This window comes from Lacerta agilis, chromosome 7 (genome assembly GCF_009819535.1).
Source record: "Lacerta agilis isolate rLacAgi1 chromosome 7, rLacAgi1.pri, whole genome shotgun sequence".
Classification (NCBI taxonomy): domain Eukaryota; kingdom Metazoa; phylum Chordata; class Lepidosauria; order Squamata; family Lacertidae; genus Lacerta; species Lacerta agilis.
In genome coordinates, this window is record NC_046318.1 from 5,142,030 (window position 1) to 5,166,584 (window position 24,555).

A 24,555-nucleotide genomic window follows, 5' to 3' on the forward strand; every position below is an offset into this window, starting at 1 on the left:
GGGTGGGTGTTTTTGATCAGGTTAGCCATATTGATTTGTATGCTGTCAGTAGATTTTTGTCATTGTCTTGTTGGGCTGTGTGTGTGATGAAGGGGAACCATACCAGGGTGAAGGTGTCTTCTGTTTGTCCCCGTGTCAGTTTCAGGTTACTGGTTAGTTCTTCAAGTAGGGCTGTTTCCCATACTACTTGGTACCATTGGTCCATGTTTACTCCTGACAGGTCTTTCCAGTGTCTGGTTATGATGTTTCTGGCTGCTGAGAGTAGATGGGTTATGAGTTCTTTGTGTTGTAAGTGGGCATTATTGTCTTGGAAGATGTTTAGTAAGACCAGTTCTGGGGTGGTTTCTAGCACCTGCTTGGTTATTTTACATATTTCTCGTATGGTTGTTGTCCAGAATAGTTGGATTTTGGGGCATTCCCACCACATGTGGAAGTATGTGCCTGTGGAGGTGCACCCTCTCCAGTATTTTGGTGAGGTTCCTAGGCGTATTAGCGTTAATTTTCTTGGTGTTAGATACCACCTGTAGGTTAGTTTTAGGGTGAGTTCTCTTCTTTTTGTTGATATGGATTTAAAGGGGGGGGTTACACAACATTCTGGTCCATAGGGTGGGGTTGATTTTGTATCCTGTCATCCTCCCATTGTTTTTTGATTGTGTCTAGGGAGCTCGTGGGATTTTTGAGTAGTATTTTGTATATTGTGGATACCAACCCTCTGCCATGTACCTTTGTCATTAGGATGAGGTTTTCGAAGGTTGTCAGGGGTCTAGTTGGTGCTGATTTTACTGCTGGATTGTTTAAGAGGGCATGCAATTGGTGTTGTGTTAACCAGGGCATTTGGGTGTCTTCTAATTTGTCCTGTGTTTCTTGTGTTGACAGAGGTTTGTTATTTTTATAAAAGTCTATTAGGCGATATAGGCCTTTGGATTGCCAGGTTTTTGTTTGGAGGTTTTGTGCTGCATGGTGGTATAGTGGATGGTAGGCCAGGGGAATTAGTGGGGGTGGGGTTGGGGATAGTTTGCCTGTTTCTGTTTTCCATGCTTTGAACATGGTTTGTGTGTACCTGTTAAGTGTTGTGGGGATTTTTCTTAGTTTGGGAGGAGTGGGTATGCTGTGGTGCAGATATTTTCAATTGTGTCCCTTTCTAAGTGTATCCATTGTTTTGTCTTGTCTTCTAGTATATATGGGATTATATGACATATTTGGTTGGCACTGTAGTAGTATGCTTCTATGTTAGGGATTCCCCATCCTCCTTCTGAGGTGGGGAGGTGCAGGTATTTGGTGCTTATTCTTGGTTTTTTTGTGAGAGAAGATACAAGAGTGTAGTTTTCTCTGCCATTTGCGGAGTTGGGTTGGGGGAATCCAGACTGGGAGGGTTTGGAACAGGAAGGTTAGTTTTGGAAGGGTGATCATTTTGATCATGGCTATTTTGTCTGAAAGAGTGGAATTCATGTTGTTCCATCTCTTTAAGTCTTTAATTGTTGCCATAGGGGCCTGTAGTTGTGGAGGTATAATTTGTTTTTGTTTTTTGTTTATTTGTACCCCTAGATATCTGAACTTGGTGTGACAGAGTTTTATCTTGGTGATGTTAGTGAGTTCTCTTTGTGTGGGGGGGGGGAGGTGTTGAAGCACATGGCTTCCGATTTTGCAAAATTTACTTGTAGGCCCGACACCGTTGCAAATGTGTTGAGTTCTCTGATTAGGGAGGGTGCTGTGTTTAAGGGATCTGGTGTTGTGACCATTAGGTCGTCTGAAAAAAATCCTAATTTATAAGTTCTGCCTTTTATTTCCACCCCCTTGATGTCTGTGGCTGCTCGGATTCGGATGGCAGAGGTTCCAGCGCCAGGATAAATAGGAAGGAAGATAGTGAGCATCCTTGTTTTGTGCCTCTTTGGATTGCTATGGTATTTGAGTCCATATTATTAATTCTGCATTTTGCTGAGGCTTGGGAGTATATTTGTTTGATGGTTTGTAGGAAGTTGGGGCCAAATTTCATGCTAGTTAGTACTGCTGATAGGTATTTCCATTCTAGGCAATCAAAAGCTTTGAGGATGTCTAGGGACATAATTGTCAATGGGAGTTTAGTTGCCTTGCTGTGTTCGATTAGGTTCAGTAGTTTCCTGATGGGGTCTGTAATAATTACGACCAGAGACAAAGCCAGTCTGGTCTGGGGCTATTAACTTGGATAAGATTTTTTTCAGGCAGTTGGCCAAGATTGATGTGAATATTTTGTAGTCTTGATTCTACTTTGAGGCTGTCCTTCAATGGTTTTGGGATGGAGACTATTTTAGAGAGGGTCCAGGATTGGGGGATGGGCCCTCCTTTCATGATGTCATTAAACAGGCATGTCAAGTAGGGCATCAGGGGTTCTTTGAATTTCTTAAAGAATTCTGCTATGAAGCCATCTGGACCTGGGGCTTTGTGTGGATTTAAGTTTTTGAGGATTGTGTCTATTTCCTCTGGGGTGATAGGACTGTCCATTAATTCCTGTTCCTCGTTAGTTAGATTAGGCATGTTCATTTCTGTTAGGAATTCTCTGATTCCCTTCTCAGGTGGGTTACGGGGGGTGTATAGGTTGGAGTAGAATTCTGCAAATTCTGAAGTTATTTCTTTGGGGGAGAATGTCGTGTTGCCATCTTTTTTGGTGATACAGTGTATTCTTACTTTGAGTGCTTTTTCCCTACATCTATTTGCTAATAGTCTGGAGTTTCCCCCTCCATATTCATAGAAGTGCTGTTTTGAGTATAAAATGTTGATCATTGTTTTGTTGACTTCTAGGAAGTCTATTTCTCTTCTTTTTTGTTCTATAAGTTGAAGGAGTTTTTTAGATCCCGTTTGTTTGTAGCATGATGAGAGAGAGGTGATGTCTTGTTCTAAATTGTTAATTTTTGAGGTGGTTTGTTTTTTAAGGAGTGCTTTCTCTTTTATGCAAGCTCCTCTGGTAACTGCTTTCATTGCGTCCCATAAGAGGGGTTTTTTATATTGTTTACATCATTTTCCTGGATATTTTTCTTTTAAGAGGGACAAACGGGATTAACAACCAAGAAGGCAGGAAGGTGGAAGACATAATTATTAAAAAGCACTCAAACGAGTCAGCAATTCGCTTGCTGCTGTGTAAATTTAAATAAGGAAACATTTAACCCTTCTATATTATATATAAAAGTTCCTACACTTCTCCCCAACACAAGTTTGGATTTGATAGAAGAGTTTGGATTTGATATCCCGCTTTATCACTACCCGAAGGAGTCTCAAAGCGGCTAACATTCTCCTTTCCCTTCCACCCCCACAACAAACACTCTGTGAGATGAGTGGGGCTGAGAGGCTTCAGAGAAGTGTGACTAACCCAAGGTCACCCAGCAGCTGCATGTGGAGGAGCGGAGAAACAAACCCGGTTCCCCAGATTACGAGTCTACCGCTCTTAACCACTACACCACACTGGCTCTTAACATCATAAATAAAGAACCTGGGCTGCTTGTTTCATACAGACAGCCAAAATGTCTGATATGACGTGGATTTATTTATACAGTGAACACAGTCCTCAGCTGCACTCTGCCAGTGGTTGGATGCTGGGGATGAAGAGAAGAAGGATGTAGCCTTTATTATGCCTTGTTTTGTGAGCTTCCCAAATTCATCTAGCTGTCCATTGTCAGAACATGAAGTATCTACGGCTTATGTACCACCCATGTCTTAAGACCACCTTTTGCCTCCCAAAATGGAATACAGTCATACCTCATGTTGCGTTCGCTGCGGGTTGTGAACGGCACGGGTTACGAATGCGCCGAACCCGGAAGTAATGGAACGGATTACTTCTGGGTTCGGTGGGTCACGCATGCGCAGATGCACGCAGCGATGTCGCGCGCATGCACAGATGCACTGAATTGCATGTAGAAGCGGTGCTGCGAGTTGCGGACTGCTCAGGATGCAAACGGGGCTCCAGAACAGATCCCATTCGCATCTAGAGGTACCACTGTACACCAAGGCTGAGCCAAAACGGACTCCTCCCCACACACCCCAAAACCCCCGATGCCTTAGCTGCAGGCTATAAGGATCCTGATGTTTGGTGGTGGAATCAAGTGAAATGTCTGTTTATCTTACCAGTAGCATGGCACAAGAGGTAGAATTATGGGCAAGGAAACACCTGCACTGCCTGGTTGGTAGGCAGCTGCCCTCACTCCCCACCTTTCAACACCTTACTGTGGGAAATTTGATACAAGAAGCATCTCCTTCACCCTGAAGTGGTTTCAGCTATGGTACTTGCAGGAACATTGCCCAGTGTGACTGGTTATTGGGCATAGCAATATTACAATGGTCCCTGAATATGGACCGAAGGTCCACAAGGCAATCAACCTTGCTGCAGCTAAGCAGGTCTGGGTCTGGTCAGCGCCCTGATGGGTGATTGCCTGGGAACATAGTGTATGTCACCTTGGGGTCCGTGATGGAAGAAACTGGGACAGAAATGTAAAAAAAATAGCAATTAAATAAGGTTCACAATGGGATCTCTGGCTGGGGTGCTATTGTGAAGGAGGAGGAGCAGCCCTGGATAATAAAAGAAAAAACCGCAGCCCTGAAACAGTTGTTGAGGGACAAAGTGAAGCACAAGCAAACATGTTTAAAAAGGGCAAGCCTTTAGGTGCCTTTAACAGAATGCCCTGCCTCTCCGAGTTCCTTTTTCACATTAAAAAGCCTGAGATGGTAAGTTGCAGCCAGAGAACGCGTGCACAAACACCGGCCCCAAAATACCTTGACAAGCCTTCTCCACGTGGATGACTTCATCAGGAAACTTCAGCACTTCAGGATAGTGCACCTCACACGTTTCAGCTAAGAAGTGCAGCAAAGTCATCTTCTGGTCAGCTGACTTTGTGTCTCGGAGCTAATAGTGGAGAAAGCAGGCTACTGTGAGTTCTGTTAAATATGATGAATGCCATTCATCAGTTGCATCTCCCCCAGCCCCAAAATATGTCAGTGGCTTGTAGAGTCAGGATGAACAGCTCTCTCTGCAGAGGTTCTGCCTGCAGAAGCTCACCTTGCAGAGGAAGCTGATGTTGAAACCAAAGGCCTCAGCATTTGAGGAGCCAGAATTCATGTAGTTGCCCACCAGGAGAATGATGGAGAGCAGGTTGGAGAAGCTCTCGCTCTTGCGGACCTCTTCACAGGCAGCTGTCACAGAAACTATCTGTGGTTTGATGTTTTCCACCTGCTCATTAAACTGTAGCTTGAAGAGGATGGAATTGAGACGGGGCCTCAGACTGGGAACTGTACTAATCTAGGAAGGAAAGGGGACAGAATAACACTGTCATGCACAGATGGAGGAAAAGGAAGACAAGGGTGACAAGGAAACAAGGTGGTCTGTAGAAGAGGGAAAAGAAGAGAAAGGATATTTATCAGCAATTGTGGCTTCTTCAGTATCCATGTTTGTGGAATTTGTATGGTGCTAAACACTTTGACACCAGCTTAATATAGAAAAACAACTATCAATGCAGCTCATGCACTGTGATTCTCAAAGAATATTAATTGGCTTTAAAGGAGCTTGCAAAACCCATGTGACTAAACATTCTGGTTTCCCCTGCCATTATTACAAACAAAAACAAAAAAGAGAGGAAAAAGTTAAGACGTTACTTTGTAGAAAAAGTGCATATTGAAAGCTGAAAAAGAACCTTTCCCCTTCAGAAGTCTATAGCATCCAACTCTGAGGGTCCAATGTAGGATATATGGCAGCAACTGCTCAACTCAATGAGACTGAAATAAATGGAACTACAAGTTTTATTCTGAATACGGGATGAACACTGTGGAAGGATAACTGAGAAACAGTTTGACTTTAGCAAGGGGGTGGGTCTGGTTTTCTCAGAGAAATATCAGCTCTAGCCCTGTTGCTTCTTGTATCTATGACCTTTGCAGTACTCAGTCCTAGAGACTAAAATGTCAAAGTCAGTGTTTCCTCAGAGGAACTTCTTGTACTATCTAAACCTTTCTGGCTTGTCCTTGATTATGTCTTCCTTGGAACACACAGGCTCATAACAGAAATTGCTCACTTGTTGCTAGGACTCCTGTCCTTTCCCTGGTATCACACTGATGCATCTAACCTTCAAATTCTCTTTCAAAGCCAAAAGCAACGCTACTAGTTTGCTGAGCCAGGTGCTATCTAGTTGTGACTTTCAGTAGGACACTCCAACAAGGACAAGGAAATGGTGTTTCCTGGCAAATGTGTCTACCTGACTACCAAATCTTACTTTTCTCCCAGTTTAGGGCATCAGGTGCCTGAAGGGCACAGATAAAAAATAGTAATGACCCCAGTAATGCCAGAAGTTAGTTTAAGATAGGATATAAGAAGTAGTTAGAATTATGTTATGTTGATTTTACTAGGATTAAAATAGAGCTAAATGTTGATTAAGGTTTATAATGATTAAGATTAGGTGAGAAAGAAGATTTTACAATGTTACAAAGTTACTAAAGAAGATTAGAAATGAATGCAGAAGGGAGGATGAGAGGAAGTCCCAAAATAATGTTTATAAATAGGATAAGGACAGTTAAATAAGTGTTTGTTTGTAAGGTTTTTTTGTATTTTTGTATTTTTTGTAGTGTTTGTTGTATTTTTTATTTTGTGTGTTTTTTTTGTCAAAATTTAATAAATTCTTTAAAAAAATAGTAATGACCCCTATGCAGTGGCCACAGTTTGGGTGGATGGAGCCAATACCAGATACATATCCTCCACTGCTCTCTGATTTTTCCCCCCAATTTCCTAGAAGCCCAGATAACAGGGAACATAGAGGACTTTGTCAGTCCTCACATATGACAGTGTACAGCATGGAAGTAACAGAGAAATCTCTGGAGAGTGGATGGGACACATGAAGTCTGAGAAATAAAATGAAGAAAACCATGTCATGTACATGTCATGCGGAACATGTCATGTTCAGCAGCATCTTTTCAGAAAAAGATGCTCTCCCTCTTCTCTTTTCTAGAGGCAAAAGCAGCTCACTTACCACAACTCCAAACTGCTCAGGCTCAGCTAGTTCGTCATATTCTTCTTTCAGTTCTGCTATCATCTTCAACTTGTCTGGTTCTGGTATAAGCTTAATCAGGTTCTGAGAAAGGAGAGGAGGAAATTTCTCGCACTGGGGCTCCTAGGCAAAATGACCACACCGGACCGAGGAGACAACTGACACGGCTAAGGAATCATCTTCAAAGGGGCAGAATAGAGTGGATTATTCCCCACTTAAGAAAGGAAGAATATTGTGGCAAATATTTCCTCAACAGCCTTTTGGACAGAATTTGCACGGCAAGCATTAAAATATAAGGGGCTTTAATTGCAGCATGGTCTCCATTCTCTATTATACCAGGGCCTGAAAGTTATCCACAAACCTGAATGCATATGATGTGGCTATCAACTGCTAGGACCCAAGTCATGGATAGCAAAAGCAGGCTTTAACGGCTGATATATGGTGGTCATGAGGTGAAGGGGGGGGGAGCACCTCAAATGCTCCAGTCTTTGCTCACCTGCACCAGGGACTCGGTCAACACAGTTTCATTCACCTCCAGGATGGCATCTTTGATTCCCTCGTAAGGCATGCGGAAGGAGCCCAGAAATATGGCTGCCACAAAGAGAAGCACAAAACCTCCAGTCAGACTTCCACTGACTAATTCACCCTAAGCCTTTCAAGCACACTCTGCAATTTCCCTTAGTACCACAAACACTTTGGCTAAATCGTACTACAGTGGTACCTCTGGTTGCGAACGGGATCCGTTCCAAAGCCTCATTCGCAACCTGAAAGGTCTGCAACCTGAAGTGCCACGTCTGCGCATGTGCGCGGGACAATTCGGTGCTTCTGCGCATGGCGTCATTTTGTGCTTCTGTGCATGTGCGTGCACCAAAACCCGGAAGTAACCCGTTCCAGTACTTCCGGGTTCGGCACGTTCGTAACCTGTCGCAAACGCAACCCAAGGTATGACTGTACTCACAAAGATTCTGTGCGATTTTCGGATCCATGACTCTCAGCTCCCTGCTCTTCTTCTTTTGTTGGACCTTCTCCTCTCCCTGCTCCTCTTTCGCTTTTGCTATGGGTCAGAGAGGAATGCAGGGTCTTAGCAAATGAGAAGCCATCTCATTTTAAGCTGGGGAGCATGCAATTTCTTCACAGATAAAAAAATTAAGCATTTCCTACCCCCCCACACACACAGGCTGGCGACCCATGAGGCATGGTGAGGGAGTTGCCTCAGGTCGCAGACTGGGGAGGGCATGGGGAGGGCAGATCCAGGTCCCAAGGAGTATCCTGCACTGCTCCTCTCTGGACTCCTCCCCGCCCCAGTCCCCCAGGACAGGTGGGCTTCAGCAGGCAGACACCATTTTCTGTTTTGCTTCAGGCAGCCGGACGTCTCAGGTCGACCCTGATTCCCCCACCAAAACCTTTCCGCCATTAATTGATTTTGTCAGAAGTAGCTAATAGAAGAAAGTAGGGAAAGACACTTAATCTTTCTCTGTCTTCTACCTCGAATGCCACACAAGTGGCAGCAACTGTAATGGGAGGGACTGAGCAATAGGAGCTCTTTCCGACTGGCATTTGCTTGCAGGTGTATCTGAACCATGTTACTGGTGTGTCACTGGTGTGTCACACAGTGGGTCTAGCAAGATCATTATTCAGCTTCTGAATAAAGGCCTCTTTATCCTTTGACAAATCAAACATTTTTGTGGGACCCATAGAATCATCGAGTTGGAAGAGACCACAAGGGCCATCCAGTCCAACCCCCTGCCAAGCAGGAAACACCATCAAAGCATTTCTGACAGATGGCTGTCAAGCCTCTGCTTAAAGACCTCCAAAGAAGGAGACTCCACCACACTCCTTGGCAGCAAATTCCACTGCCAAACAGCTCTCACTGTCAGGAAGTTCTTCCTAATGTTTAGGTGGAATCTTCTTTCTTGTAGTTTGAAGACCCACCGCTCCTGTCTTATTTAACCTATACTGTGCTTTTTTGTTCAGATTTTTTTTTACTAGTTTCTATAATTGTATAAACTGTTCTACTTGCTTTGAATTGCATGACTGTAACGTTTTAACTTGCCCTGGGGCTATACAGTGAAAGGTGGATGAAGTATCTTATCATAAATAAAGAAAAGAAAATGCAGATTTGCTCTCAAGGATTCCTTCCAGACACTAGCGATATCTAACACCATGCCAGAGTCTCTTTCCTTCTGCCTTCCTACAGACTGAGGGGTGTAGCCAACTTTCCTTCAAAGCATTCATGTTCTGTGCTTCTATGTAAACAGGGTATCAGAGACACTGTTGCATTGCCACAGAGCTCTCGCGTTTATTGTTAAGTCATCAGGGTAGCCCACTAGTTCCCAAATCTGAAGGCAAAAGGAATCTCTGCTTTTTAAGAAGCTTCCATGCAATACATTATTATTATTATTATTATTATTATTATTATTATTATTATTATTATTATTATTATTATTATTATTACATTGGCAGGAGGCACTCCACTGCCACAGGGCCAATGCCACAGCATGTAAACTTCCTGGCAGGATTCCAGGGGGAGATGGGAAGATTTGGGGTGGGTCGGTGGGTGGGTAAGGGAAGAATGGACATCATTCACTTAAAGGCAATGCCTTAATATAGCTTCCTTTAACACTTTATCCTCCCTGTCAGATACATACTCCATAGGTTAGGAGTATTATGGGTAAGGTTTTGGAGTCACTGACCTAGTTTTCTGTGCATTTGCATCAGTGCACAAATTAAATTAAGGGTTCTGAGACAGAAAGGGAGCATGGCTGCCTTTAGCATATCTATGCGGGATGGGGGCGGGTTCTCCAGATGAGAAAAGGCCTCACATGCAAGTACTGGTGAGAAGTGGAGATGACACGAACAGAAAGAGGAATTCTGCTTTTAACTATGATGTGGAGATGGCTGGGGAAGAAATTATATGCCTTTTTGTGTGGGCTGTTAAAATCAGAAATATAATCAGAAGTACAAGAAACAAGTATTCACTGAGGTGGTAAACCTGTATCCCAGCTGCATATCTTCTGAATGAAGCAGGGGTTACAGAATATTATATTTATTATTAGTACTAGTAGGAATATGCCACCCATCTGACTGGGTGGCATCCAGCAAATTAAAACATTAATCACAGTAGAACATCAGTCATTAAAAACTTCCTGATCTAGGGCTGCCTTCAGATGTCTTCTAAAAATCAGAAAGTTGTATATTCCTTGACATCTGACGGGAGGGTGTTCCACAGGTGGGCGTGACTACTGATAAGGTCCTCTACGTCGTTTCCTGTAACCTCTCTTCTCTCAGGGAGGAATCACCAGAAGGCCCTCAGAGCTGGATCTCAAGTGTCCAAGCTGAATGATGGGGGTGGAGACGCTCCTTCAGGTATACAGAACTGAAGCCATTTAGGGCTTTAAGGGTCAGCACCAACACTTTGAATTGTGCTTGGAAACATACTGGGAGCCAATGTAAATCTTTTAGGACCAGTGTCCCCTAAAGATGGAATGTCTCACCTACAAAAGTACTCCTTGCATGCAGAAAACTGGATGCCAAGGAGAAGGCAAAGCTAGGAAGACTAATTTTCTATGTGCAGGAAATATTTTTCTATGTGGGATAACATTCGCTCATGCAGTGAATATGAAGACATGCAGAGAAAGGGGTCCTGAGCTACAAAACAAGAAGGAAGAGAAGAAATTTGAAAGAAGCAGATGCACTTTGCATCTCAAAATGAATTTAAAATAAAAATAAAAATCCTTGAATAGTGGCAAAGAGAACCCAAATGACCAACACATCTTTCATAAAGAGAACTCTGGGGATTGACATCACAGTAATCTCCCTAAGACAAGTTCATTCACAGAGTGCAAGAGTCAAAGCTCTCTAGACCTCTGGCCACTGCAGCTCACAAGCATTCAACCCTTCTTGCACTGAGAAATAAGACAAGCACACACAGCAGTTGGTATAATAGCATTTGAGGCTATTTGGGGGGGGGGGGCGGGATAAATTTCCCTTTTCAAACCTCTGGACTCAGGAAAATAAAATAGACTAAGGTAACAATTACATTTGTCCATGACTTCTGCTTTTTCCTGTGTTGCTGTTTTGGAAAAATTTCCCACTGCAGTTCAGGGCAAAGCATTCCTTTCTGGTTTAACTGAATGATGCTGCAGACTGTGCCAGATATGTAAGCATATCTTTCCTTGTGGTGTATTGTGGCATCATATTGCAGTTAAAGGGGAGCAAGCTGTCCAGACTGCTAGAATCGAGTACCACAGACAGAAAATGGGTTCAGCGCTCCTTTATGCAGAGCTAGGAACTGGCGCTATGCACAGACACAAGGCAAGCTTTCCTGAAGAAGCAGGGGGTGGTGGTGGTTTGCGTGGGGCTGGCCTGGGTCTGCGCATGCCTGTGAGAGGCAGAGGGGATAGAAAGAAGAGACATCAAAAAGCCGCAGCCTTTGACTCAGCCTGCCTCACCCTCCCTGCAGACTCCTCCCTTCCTGAGTCTTATTTCTCTGCGCCATAAACACAAAATGGAGTCTAGAGGGAAGGCAAACATCCTCTCTAAAATGGCTGAATGCGGCAAAGGAAGACAGGGAATACTAAAATGGGGCAACAGCACCATCTGGTGCTTGAAGCACCTGGTCCCTAGAAAATTCCTGTTGGTTGAGAAGCAGTGGGATTAGACTGCACTTCAAAGGGAGTTTAGGACAGATCTGCTAGAAAACATAGAAAGCTATGGTATAACCAATTATAATACTTTTTTTTTGAAATAATCATTTCTTTATAAAGAGATTCTAACAGTAATCAGAATTTGACACTTGCATGACTAGAAAACTACACACACAGCAACAGACCCACATTCATCTTCTACCTTCTCTCTTTTTAAAATGTTCACAGCCAAACTTTTTTACTTTCTGGCTCACAACAACAACAAAGAATTGGCAAGCAGGTCGGGATGTGATTCTACAGCTGAAAAATGGGTTAAGTTAGTAGTACAGTCAATGTACAGTAGTACATTGCATTCCCTTTCCAGCTTTGCAATGCTTCTGTACCTGGGACTTCCTGTGTGCAAGAGATGTGCTTCACCCTGGAGCCGCTATGGCATGTCCTAATTACTGACCACAAATGGGAATGGCCACCAAATTTAGAAACTGTGCATTCTAATAGAAACTAACAAAAAATAAATGATGGTGATGAATTTACTCTCAAAAGTGGGCTCCCTGGGTATCCTCATGCTGCACGCCAATATTTGGGAAATTATGCCAACACCCACTTGCCTTTCACAAACACACCCAAACTTTTGAAGAGAACCCCAGTTAAGCAAAGTGGCTTGAAACCACAAAAAGTAGAAAACAGGGAGGTGAAGCTTTGTGTGGAAATATTCGCTTTCCTCACAATTCCATTCATTTGCAGCTGGAAAGATTACCTAGCCACCTCTGTTTACACTGACTGAAAGGCATAGTAACTCAACTTTTGTCCAAATCAGGACACCAGGCTAAGGAGGTTTACATGACTCTTAGCGACCGCTTTCACTCCCTTGAGATGGTTGAAAAGTACGTAGGATGGAAGCAGCCCCTGAGAACCCGAGGTGGCATGCATGTGGTTCTCCGGCAATCATCCTTTCAGGAGATTCAGACGTGCGTGTTTTGCTGCTTATGGAGAAAACAGGAGTACACAGAAGGTAGACCACAATCCACCAGTGAACCACCAAGCAGTTTTTGGCAGACGGTCTTCTACTGGCTGCTGGGATTTTAGCAAAGAAAGTTGGACTAGAGTGGCTCTCATCCAGCAAGTATCTGCATATGCGTAAGCAACAGTGCATAGAGTTGACTCTTCTATGTTAAGAAGTCTTATGAATTTGACACACATGGCAGATCACAAAATGATAAACAATGCCAGTCTCCTCCTAAGCTGCTCAGTATATTGAACATAAAAGAGCTGGCAATCTGCAAAGTAGGGTTTGTGTGTGTGTGTGATGACTCAGAGAAAGATCTGGAAAACAGGCCCACACTTTGTCCCGAGGCTAAGAAATCAGAACAATGGTCAGCCTCATAACTTTAGCAATGTAAGATGACTTCAGATGACTGTGGGTGAGTGCCCTGACTTGCAGGAACAGCTTAAGGCAAACTTTTCCCAACATCAACCTGGGTGACTCAGCAGAGGAGTGCTGGGAAAGTACATTTTACACATTCGGGTAGGTCCCTAAGCCTAAAGCAGTTGCCAGGGCTGCAGGGCATGGGTGAGGCACAGAGGCGCACCCTTGTGGGAGTTCAGGGCTAAAAAGAAGTCTATGGCAACATCAGGAAGGGCAGCAGAGGAGTGAAGGGAATTGGAGTGACCCAGCAGTGCTGCAAAATAAGGGGGGTTCATTTCACAAAAACGCACAAAGAATTAATTTCAAGGGCAAGTAAGGGCAGTGACCCAAAGCAGAGTAAGGCAAATAGTCACAGAGGTACTTAAAAAGTGAAATAGCTGAGGCCGAGAAAAGCTTGCAATAGCCCTATAACTATTCGCTGCCCCCCTCCCCAAAGAGAGCTCCAGAATATGGATCTGCAGCATCTCTACAGCATAAAACAAAGGGGGCAGAGAAGGGTTAAAGCAGGATGTGCTAGCTCAGAAGCAGATGGAAGGCTTTCCCCAGATTATAATAATCACCATCTCAGGTTCTCTCTAGCCTCCCCCCAGAAGGGACTGGCAAATTCCTCTGCCACATTAAAACCAAAAAACAAAAGCACCCCTAAAATGTGATCTGAGCTGCTGCTAAAGTTCCCCCACTGGGGAATAGGTGGCATGAAAGGGAAGCAGCAGATGGAGGGGGCCATAGGCTCTGGCAGCAAGAGAAAAGCCTTTGTCTGCAGGAAAGAAAACACCCAGGCATTTCCTTCCTTTGTTTCTGAGAAACGAGGCCAGCTGGAGGGGAGGGGGGAGGGAGGGAGGGGAGGGGGAGAGGGAGGGGGAGGAGGGGAGCCACCGCCCTGGTGACACAATGTCAGCCGACCGCATCCTCCAATCCAATGGCTCTGACATCACTGCCAGGAAACGGAGCCAAAGTGGCTCAACTGCGCACATCTGGCGGATGGAAGAAGCACTGCAAGCAAGCCTTCTCCCCTTTTTTTCCCCACTAGAAAAAGGAATATAAAGATTCCTCACTTAAGAAATACCCCAACAATCTGGTGGGAGCGTAAGAAATATGAAGCAGATATACAACCCACAGCGAGGGTTTGCTATAGTCACCTATGACTCCGCAAGGATTCTTTTAAAATAGAATAAAATACACATATAAACCCAGAGGACAAGCCACTTACCCCAGACTGGTGTCCAGTGCTATTTTTCCAAAAAAAAGAAGAAAAAGAGGTGACAGAACTCACCATGAACACCTCCCTTCTTCTCTTATACAGTGGTACCTCGGGTTACAAACTTAATTCGTTCCAGAGGTCCGTTCTTAACCTGAGGCACACTTTTGCTAATGGGGCCTCACGCTGCCGGCGCGCGGTTTCTTTTCTCATCCTGGGGCAAAGTTTGTAACCCGAGGTACTACTTCTGGGTTAGCGGAGTTTGTAACCCGAAGTGTTTGTAACTTCTGGGTTAGCGGAGTTTGTAACCCGAAGTGTTTGTAACCCGAGGTACCACTGCAATGGCAATGGCACCCACCTGAGAGGTGCCAGAACTAAGTTCCAGCAACTTCCAGCCGAGAAAAGCCCTGCTGATGACCATTTGTTTCCAGGACAAAGTCGTACATCTGCAGCACTCTCAGATTACTAGTATAATTAGCGTTTTGTGTTATCTTCAAATATTGCTGCTGTAACGTTTCTGTGCAAGAATGAATGCAGAAAGTCATGGTAGTTGAGCCGGCGGTTTGTACCCCTATGACTGCACATCTGGTCAAGTACGTACGTGCCCCTCTGCGGAAATTCCATCTCTCTAAAACTGTATCTTTCACTCTCTTGCGACTAATTCACATATATTTACAGTGGGACCACTTCCCCTGTGGCTTCCTCCCATCCCACTTTGACAACATGCGTGCAGTGGGGCTGCAGGTGACACCAAACAGTCGTTCCCGCACAAATGACTGGAATGGGGCGAAGCCACGGGAAAGCAGCCCTCAAAGCAAGGTGACGCTGCTTCCCTTATGACATTGCAGGAACAGCCGTGCCATCCAGGGGACATAAACCGGGCCTGGAAGAAAACAGACTCTCTCTTCTCTTCTGACACTCCAAGAGGCACCCAGTCTTATAGATACTGGCCTATCCTCACACATGAAATGTACCAAATAGAAAAGCTCTGCCCCCCCCAACCATGCCCCTGCAACACACTTACTGGGATAGTCATGCATTTATTGAAGTTTGGAAACACAGCAATGTTCCCCCCGCCATGAAGGAAAGCGTACTTCACCAGAATCTCAACCTGTGGGCATTTTGAAGGGGATATGGCAGACTGAGGAGTCATGTGGCCATTCCCACAGGTAATTTCACTACTTTAGGGGCCGGTTCCCCTTCTGTTCTGCCATGCTGACACTAGGCCCTGAACACATTTATCACCCCAGTGAAATGTCACAGCGGAGTCCTGCCTATAGCTGCACCTGAGGGACGTTCCACTGCCAATACGCTCAACAGGAAATCAGAGCCAATCATGGAGCCAAGTGGGCCTGTTCAATTCACATGTACACGCCTGCCCCATTCATAGTTGGAATTCTTAGGTGCACTTGAAACACCCTAATCTAAAACTAAAGAAGAGAGAAGCAATGTGTGAATGGCTCACATAAAATGTTTCTGACTGTGTACCTGTACCTGTCACATGTTTTATTGCAAAAGCTCCCAACGCTATGCAGATACTGCGATGTATCTGGCCTGGAGCATTACTACTCCAGTTGTCACGGCAAATGGAGTGTGCGCGATCCTGCTACTTAAAAATGTAGACAATGAAACTTTGGATTAGCTAAAGGCCTGTTAAGCTGTTTAGCTATGTGAAACAACTTGACCTGGTACACTAACAGAGATGTGAAGGACGTTAACACCATTATTGCCTATCCTCTGTACGATGCACAAAAAACAAGGTGCGCACATGCAAGCTAAAGCAAAAGAAAACCAAAACATGCACGAAAAGGCTGATCATACAAGCCTCACCGAAAAAAATTATATTCTGGTGATCATAAGATTACAATATGCATAGACACCGATAAAGAATGTATTTGGAAATGGGTGCTTTATGCTAGCTACTCCGTCTGTTTTTGCTCATTACCATTTGATGCTGAATACACGACTATTCACGTAAAATGAATTTTCATTTCAGCCTTTTCTTTTGCTTTATTCTCTATATTGTAATATGAAGCACAGGTATTACAGAGTTTTGAGCTCATTCATGTCCTTCTCCCTACTTCCACTAGGTGGCACTCAAAGCCCACAGTTGAGAGATTCTTATTCCCCATATAAATGAATGATGGGGCTCCACTTACTTAGTAAGTTTTTAGTAAGTGTCCAATTCTGAGCCAATCCTTCTAATGCTAGCACTTGGATGAACACTGTACTCCATAGATCCTCCTGTGCTGCAGATCTAAGCATGCTCACCTGCAGGAAAGATGGTTGGTCAGCATAAAAGGGGCAAGACGTAAAAGTTCGAAACTGTTGAGAACAATGAGTTAGTGTGTCCTGCTCTGTGTAATTATATCCTTCCCTGAAACGAAGTCTTCAGGAAGCTCTAGCACCACAAAGAGATCCTTCCTGAAGCAAGAGAACCTGCCGGAGACTTAAGCCCCCTGCCAGACCTAGAATGGGAGCTAATGCAAGGCTTAGGGCAACAGTGAACCTAGCCGAGTTCTAAGTAAAGCATGAACTCCAAGATCAGCCACCAAGAGGACAGGCTCTTGAGGGCTATGTAAGAATGGGAAGATCTGAGCCTTTTGGGCATGACTCCCTTGAGCAGGGAGCTTGCAATATAGATATAAGAAACAATTTCAGCCAATTCCGAATGCAGGTGACCTTTGAGGTCCCTCCCAACTGTTTAATTATAATGTGACTCGGAATGAACATTTGTTCTGTTCAAGTCGGTTCATGATCCCTTCAACCCTGCCTCCGCTTTCCTCTGCTAATGTGGTGTGATCTAACACACTCATTAACTATCTTTAGGAAATTTAGGACATTTGCAGTTCAGTGAAGCTTGGATTTGTTTGAGTAAGAGTTTAACTGTGGGGAGAGGAATGAGGAAGTGGGAAAAGAGAGGAATCCATGCCTTTTGAAGCTTCAGCTCATGTTAAAGTGGTCCACCACGAATTGTAAAACTAGGCATGGGATAGGAGACAGAGCCGTCTTAAGGGGATCTGCCGCCATGGCGCGGCTATCCCTCCGGCGCCCCCGCCATGCCGCCTCTCCGCCGCCTCCCTCCCGCGCTTGCCGCCCCTTGGGAGGGGGGTGGGCGAGCGGGGGGTTAGGGGCGTGGCGCTGGAGCGGCGCGGGGCTCTGCGTGCCCTTCCAGCGCTTCCGGGATGGGAGGCGAGGGCGGCCGGCTCGCGCTCCCGCGCAGCTCGCGCTCCGCGCGCAGCTGGACGGCGCGGCGCTGCTGGGCAGCTCGCGCTGCATCGGGCGGGCGGCCGGCTGCGCGCGGGAGCGCGAGCCGGCCGCCCTCGCCTCCCAGAGCCCCAGCTGGAGTGCTGGAAGGTCGCGCAAAGCCCCGCGCCGCTCCAGCGCTCCAGCTGGGGCTCTGGGAGGCGAGGGCGGGCGGCTTACAGCCCGCTCGCCGGCGCGCGAGTGCCCGCCTGCCCGTGGGGGCGGGGGCGGGTTGGGGAGGAGGAGCCCGGTATGCCGGCGGGCTCGCGGGGGCGCCCCTGGGGCGCCCAGCGCCCTGGCGCACCGCGCCACCGGCTTCTATGGATGAGACGGCTCTGATAGGAGAGGAAGTCAGACTGGAAACGAGGGGCAAAGAGAGGGGAGACAACCAATCTGCTTCAGATGACGAAGAAGCTATGAAAGAGCAAGGCATGGACCTTCAGGTGTAGCACCATGGAAGATAGGTAGGAGAGATCCAGAAAAACAGGTAGAACGGGGAGAAGCAGATTTGGGCCTGCAACATCTGAATTCAAGTTTCGCCTTGGGCTAATTACTGAATCACAGGAGCTCTTTGTAAAATGAGACTAGAGACTCTATCTCACAAACATGGTGATAATCATAACAAACTTTGCAGATTTCATTAAGGATCCCAAAACCAGATTCCTGGCTTCTGTAGTTTAGTCCAGTGTTTTTCAACCACTGTTCCGCGGCACACTAGTGTGCCGCGAGATGTTGCCTGGTGTGCCATGGGAAAAATTGAAAAATTCAAGAGAATTACTTTATATATAGTCAATATAGGCACAGAGTTAAATTTTTTAACATTTTCTAATGGTGGTGTGCCTCGTGATTTTTTTCATGAAACAAGTGTGCCTTTGCCCAAAAAAGGTTGAAAAACACTGGTTTAGTCTCACATTACTTCCAGTGTAATGTTTCATCTTGTCCACTAGAGGGCACCTGCACTCTTCTGCTATAATAATTTTTCCCAGATAAATGTATCACTTTTGGGAAAGAAAGTGGTACACCTGGTGACTCCCTCCTGCTTCAAGAACCTGCCTCTGGTGTCCGTTTTACATCAAGGTGTGGCAGGGACGGACAATATGTCTGTACACTCCTTGGAGACAAAATACAATTGAACAAACTCCACAATGAGAATGTTAAAGAAACACAAGTGAAACCCTTCTGATCAGTTCATTGCCTCTGTAACAGAGCAATGCTAACAGAGCTGCACTAGCATTCACAAATATATTCTATCCAGAAAGGATTTCATTTCCTGAACATGGGGGGTATTCATTGAAGACCCAGAGGGCTGGAACATACAGCAAGAGAGAAACAGCTCAAAGGGATGGACCTTACCAGGCAAGTGAGACTCTTTCAGAGATAAACAGTGAAACACACAATCTTTAGAAGGATGGTGAAAATCTGGCAGGCTAAGCTGAACAGGTGTAGCTTTGTATGTTGTACTTCCATGTTTTTGTGCTTCTTTTTAAACCAAGAAACATGCCCGGAACTTTGGTTGGGCAGAAGTCACACCTATCTTCTCTGGAGAAAATGTTTATTGGTTCCTATGACTATTCTGTACCTAGAGACACAGGAAGAGATTGAGGCAATCATTCTTAGAGGACTACTCTCATGTGTGTGTGTCAGGTGGTTGCATGAATCTTCTATACCAAAGAATTACATCTCGAACAAAATGTCTGCTCAACATGCATTTCCAGCTTCCAGCATGACTAGCTTGACCTACAGAAGGTAATGTCACCATGGTAAAAGGAGCCAAACATGGATCCTAATATGAGTGGCTAGGAATTTTCTGCCAAAGAAAACAGGAAGAAACCAGTAGGAGTGCACCTGTTTGCTTTTTCCTCCGCAAACACTGCAGCAATCATCCCAAGGGCATCCAACACACAGTCCTTGGACAGCTACACAGATTGCCCAAGACTTCCTTTGACAGAACCCAGAAACGGAGAAAAGCAGAGCTCAAAAAAAAGAAGAGATAGGCAGCAACTGACCTTGCTTTGGAAGCATGCTTTGTTCAGGGAGAATTAATCAGTGCTTGAAGAAAATAAGCCTGTTGACATACACTTGCTTACTGGAGCTGTGAAGCGAATATGATGATCAAAAGGAACTGGCAAAGATGGCAGTCCAGATATTGTCCAAAAGCAGTGTCAAGGCTTAAGGTAAAGGGAACCCTGACCATTAGGTCCAGTCGTGTCCAACTCTGGGGTTGTGGTGCTCATCTCGCGTTAATGGCCAAGGGAGCCGGCGTACAGCTTCCGGGTCATGTGGCCAGCATGACTAAGCCGCTTCTGGTGAACCAGAGCAGCACACGGAAACGCCGTTTACCTTCCCGCTGGAGTGGTACCTATTTATCTACTTGCACTTTGACTTGCTTTTGAACTGCTAGGTTGGCAGGAGCTGGGACCGAGCAACAGGAGCTCACCCCATCGCGGGGATTCGAACCGCCAACCTTCTGATCAGCAATCCCTAGGCTCTGTGGTTTAACCCACAGCGCCACCCGCGTCCCTATAGTGTCAAGGCTTACAAACTGCCAAAATTAGGGTCTGCACACATCCTGCTGTCTCCTTGGTTATAAATTACGTTGATGATTTGGAAATACAGCACAAGTCTCGCTGGAAGTTATCACGGGAGACCGTTGCCTCAGAAGAGCGAGGAACATTCTCAGGGATGACTCACACCCTGGCCAGCACCTTTTTAATCTCCTGCCCTCGGGCAGGAGCTACAGAAACATGATAAGCCGCACCAACAGGTTAAAGAACAGTTTCTACCCATGGGCCGTGAGGCTGCTGAATGGAAGACAGCAACATTGCAGCTGTCGTTAGGGGTTGGTGGTCGTACGACAGCACACAGAATGTGACAAGGACTGAGAGATTGTGGGGGGGGAGGGGGGCTCATTTAATCTCACTGTAAACAAGTGGTACAGTGACAATAAAGTATTTCTATTTCACTAGGCACAAGCCAGCTGTTAGCACTCTTTGAAAACCCTGGAAGGATTCCTTTAAAGTATGACTCCAATGCACTCAGTTGTCATAAGACATCAGACTGACCTAATACATGACAAAGGCCAAAATGAGAGTGAGAGAAAAGTGAAGAAGAGTCGCTTACCTAACTCTAAAACCACAGCCCCAGGGCCCTCCCTAAAATGTTGAAATGAACTTATTGCTCCTGGAGAATGCATGACTCAATGGGCTAGTCTGGGGCCCAAGCGCAGACCGTGCCTTTCAGACACCACTGCTCTGCTTGCAGACAACCAACTCCACTGAAGAGGACTAAGTGCAGATGCAATCTCAATGAAAAATCGAAGGCTCGGGGGGGGGGGGGAAATGGAGCTCTCATGAGGACAAGATCCTGCAAGACATCTGTGTCGATAGCTTTAGTGCCCTTTTATATTCATTCTCATAAATAAAAAATTACCTTTTTTAAAAATGCAGAGGTGCTATTTGTGGCTTCAACAACATTTACCTACCATAACTTTGATCAAGGGTGAAATATTAATCCTTCAAGTGAAGTTAACCAGTGGCCACTGTCTCCCTTGTCAGATAGAAGCCAACTCAGACAGTTATCTTTTCCACTCCCGGTTTCATTTCCACAGCTGATCCAGGTAAGATCAGGTATGTCACCAGACAAAAAATATATTTGGTCAATTGACCTCTCAGATATTAAACAGATAATGGTTATGTATTTTAAAGCTTTAATGTTATAAGAACAACAAAGAAGATATGAACAACTAGTTGGATATCTATGTCAATTACACACACACACACACACACACATACACAAGGGGGAAAAAACAGGGGAAGAAGAGAGCTATTGTTCCCACAGGCAGGTACAGCAAATTAAAGACAGCACATACCACATCACCTTTCTCACCAAGATATTCTGTCCTGACTACAGTAACTGAGAATTGTGTGCACTCAGCACAAACCGCTTGCCGTGGGCTGGGGAGGGAAGTCAAAGGAAGGTGGAGAAAGAGCTCTCCACTCTGCAAGTGACATTTCCTTCATGCAAGACTGGGAGCTGCCTTCTGACAATTACCACAGGAACCCCAGAGTTGATAAAATTAGAACCTAACCAACGTGCAGGCTAGCAGCATCAGGTTAACTGTAAGGGTGCGTATGGAATAGCTTATTTATAACTAGGCTAATTCTGCTGAGGAAGGACAACAGGTCTGATGGTGTGCTGATTAGCTTTGGTCATCAGGACCTGAGAGGAACATTCAAAACAAAAGAGATAAAACCCTATACAACCAGAGAGACAGCAAAAAAACCAACTGATCAACAAGAGAATAGCTTCAGTGTGTCAAGTAACAAGTTCTTCAAATTGGCTCTGCATATGTAGCACTTGCATTCTTGCTTCCCTCAACAGAAAGGAAACTGACAAAAGCTGTAAAACTTAGAAAATCGCCCTCCACACTGGGCAACAGCATGTCAGGGAGGCTTAGGCCAGACCTCTTCTCCCTGTCCTGCTAGCGGAATAACAAAGAATTAACTAATTAACCACCTCCGTAGGAACCGAGGCCAAATGAATGAAAGAACTGAATAGCATGGGATGGGACAAGGCAACAAGTCAAGGACTCCCAGAGCCTATGAGGTTTCATATTCAGCAACTTTATAGCTCTTGTGGCTGTCAAAAATATTAAGGAATGGTAAGATATCATCAGTCCGAAGCAATGCATGGTTGGGCATGGGCAGAACTGCCAGGCAACTACTACAGGGTCTTCTCTGGTCTGCACTAACCCTTTCCTGTTTTCCACCCCATGTTTCGAACCCTCTGCATCCCTATATTAAATGGAACTTGGCACTCCAACTGTCTGGTTCCTATTCCACAACTGAGAATTCTGGAATCAGTCTGGAATAATAAAAAACGAGAGAAACAAAGGTGACAATTAATAATAGGGGTATTAATTAATATGATGAATTATATTTTTGGTTGCCTACTCTTCTCATACGATGATGTTTGAATGATTATGGGTTTCCCAACCTGCCAAAATAAAATAAATAGGAATAAAATCTAAATTGAAGTTGTTGCAGATGTTTAAGGTACTCACCCTTGGCTGCAGGCAGCCATGACAAAACGAATCCAATTCGAGAATCACCAGTGAAGAGAGGAGAGAGAAAAATACATATCAATATGTGTTAATACCACATGAGACAAAACGCAAACCAGCTCCAACCCATATCCTGCCTCAAATTCCACTGATCACTAAAGGTCCACAGAAAATTATTTCCCCAAAGCAAAACAACTGGAGTCGTTGGGACAAGTCTCGTCTTCCGATTCCCAAACCTTGCCTAACTGCCATGCCTTGCTAACCTTGAAATGCCCAGGCGGAAGGTACTTTTTTTCATTTGTGGTGGACATGCCCGAAAGTAAAAGACTTCTGGGAGAAGATTTATAATGAGCTTAAGAAGGTGTTGAAGAACACATTTATTAAAAAACCAGAGGCCTTTTTACTGGGCATTGTAAACCAGGAAATCCCAGTCAAAGATAGAGTAATTTTTATGTATGCCACGACCGCAGCAAGGATATTATTAGCAAAGAACTGGAAGACAGAAGTGATTCTGACAGTTGAAGAATGGCAGTTGAAGATGATTGATTACATGGAGCTCGCAGAAATGACCGGGAAAATCCGAGACCAGAGGGACGATGCGGTGGAGAAGGATTGGAAAAAATTTAAGGACTACTTAAGAAACCACTTAAAAATAAAGATCTAAGAAAGGAGCAGGTGGAAGTAATAGGCTACAGTTAGATTATATTAGAATTAGAAGAATAAATTTAATAGTATTTTTGTATTGTTTAGAAATATGAGGCTAGGGAATTACTACAGATGGGATACAATGTACGTAGAAGGAGAGGGTGTGAGGAGGTCACCATGATAATGTAAAAAAAAGATGTAATGGAATTTATGATAATGTTTTGATGTTGTTGGTTTTTCTTTTTATTGTTGTTTGTATTGTGCTGTTGTTTTGTATTTGTTTTTTCTTGTATTGTTATATTAGAAAATAAAAAAAATTATTTAAAAAAAATGAAATGCCCAGGGAGAAGCAAAGTGGCTGGGATCTCCTCCTCAGGAGCGATGATGTGCCAATGTAGCCATTGTCACCATCTGCTTCCCATGGAGAATTCCTGAAGGCATCTCCCCACCTTCCACTTACATTTGGGCTGTGCAGTCGCGAAGGAAAGAGTCAGTTTGGCAAAGAGTTCATCATCCTCAAAACGATCCTCCTTAGCTTTGACCCAGAAACAGCCTTCAGAGAGCTGGTAAGCTGAAATCTATAGGGGAAGTAAGACAGGCAGAAATTATGGCACAAATGAACTCTACTTGATGGTTCTACAGCAGATTAGCAAACTCGGACATCTTTTTGTAATAAAAAAATCAATAAAGCTAGTAAGTTTATTATGACACAAGCTTTTGTGGAATAGAGCACACTTCATCAGATGCATGTGGATAATTTACTGCTGAACTAGAATTTAGCAGCCAATACTATCCTATTCAGTTTGGGCTTAGCTGGTATTCAGCTTCTTTCACAGCCTAACTGTTAAAATTATCACCACCAATAACTGCAATAATAATTACATTGTTGTAAATGGGCAACAATGTGTTCTTAGCCCATATCAGACTTATGCATCACACAAACAAACATTGAGTAAAACGAACAAACAATACAAAACAGAAGAAAATGCAAAAACAAAATTACAAGGATATAAACATAGCATAATCTGCAATCAAAAATACAAAACAATGAAAAACAAAACCAAAAGAAGAAGAAGAAGAAAGGGGGGGGGAGAAAAAAAGAAATTGACTTTCAACTAACTCCATGTGGATCTTTATTCCTCATATCACTGGTTGTCTGTAATGATTAAATTCTGGGGAGAATTATTCTAATTACCTGCGAGATTTTTATTCTAAACTAAGCCAAGTATGAATCTGGGAATTGGTTCTCTTAATATAATTTATAAAGACTTCCCACTCCCTCCTTATTTTCTCATTAGAATAATTTCTTATTAAACCTGTAAGTTTGGACAATTCAAGAT

The 24,555-nt window shown here is 44.4% G+C and overlaps 1 protein-coding gene across 3 annotated transcripts in view; it reads right to left on the reverse strand.

The window, feature by feature from the left end:
• Positions 1–24,555, reverse strand: part of DIAPH1 (diaphanous related formin 1) — a 95,459-nt gene that overhangs the window by 30,594 nt on the left and 40,310 nt on the right. For all 3 annotated transcript variants that reach the window (XM_033154239.1, XM_033154241.1, XM_033154240.1), the window contains 7 exons: positions 23,676–23,793; positions 22,571–22,576; positions 7,951–8,046; positions 7,489–7,583; positions 6,975–7,076; positions 5,021–5,260; positions 4,738–4,867 (listed from right to left, as the gene is read on the reverse strand). In XM_033154239.1, the coding sequence (XP_033010130.1) occupies positions 4,738–4,867; positions 5,021–5,260; positions 6,975–7,076; positions 7,489–7,583; positions 7,951–8,046; positions 22,571–22,576; positions 23,676–23,793 (787 nt within the window). The remainder of the gene's footprint in view (positions 1–4,737; positions 4,868–5,020; positions 5,261–6,974; positions 7,077–7,488; positions 7,584–7,950; positions 8,047–22,570; positions 22,577–23,675; positions 23,794–24,555) is intronic.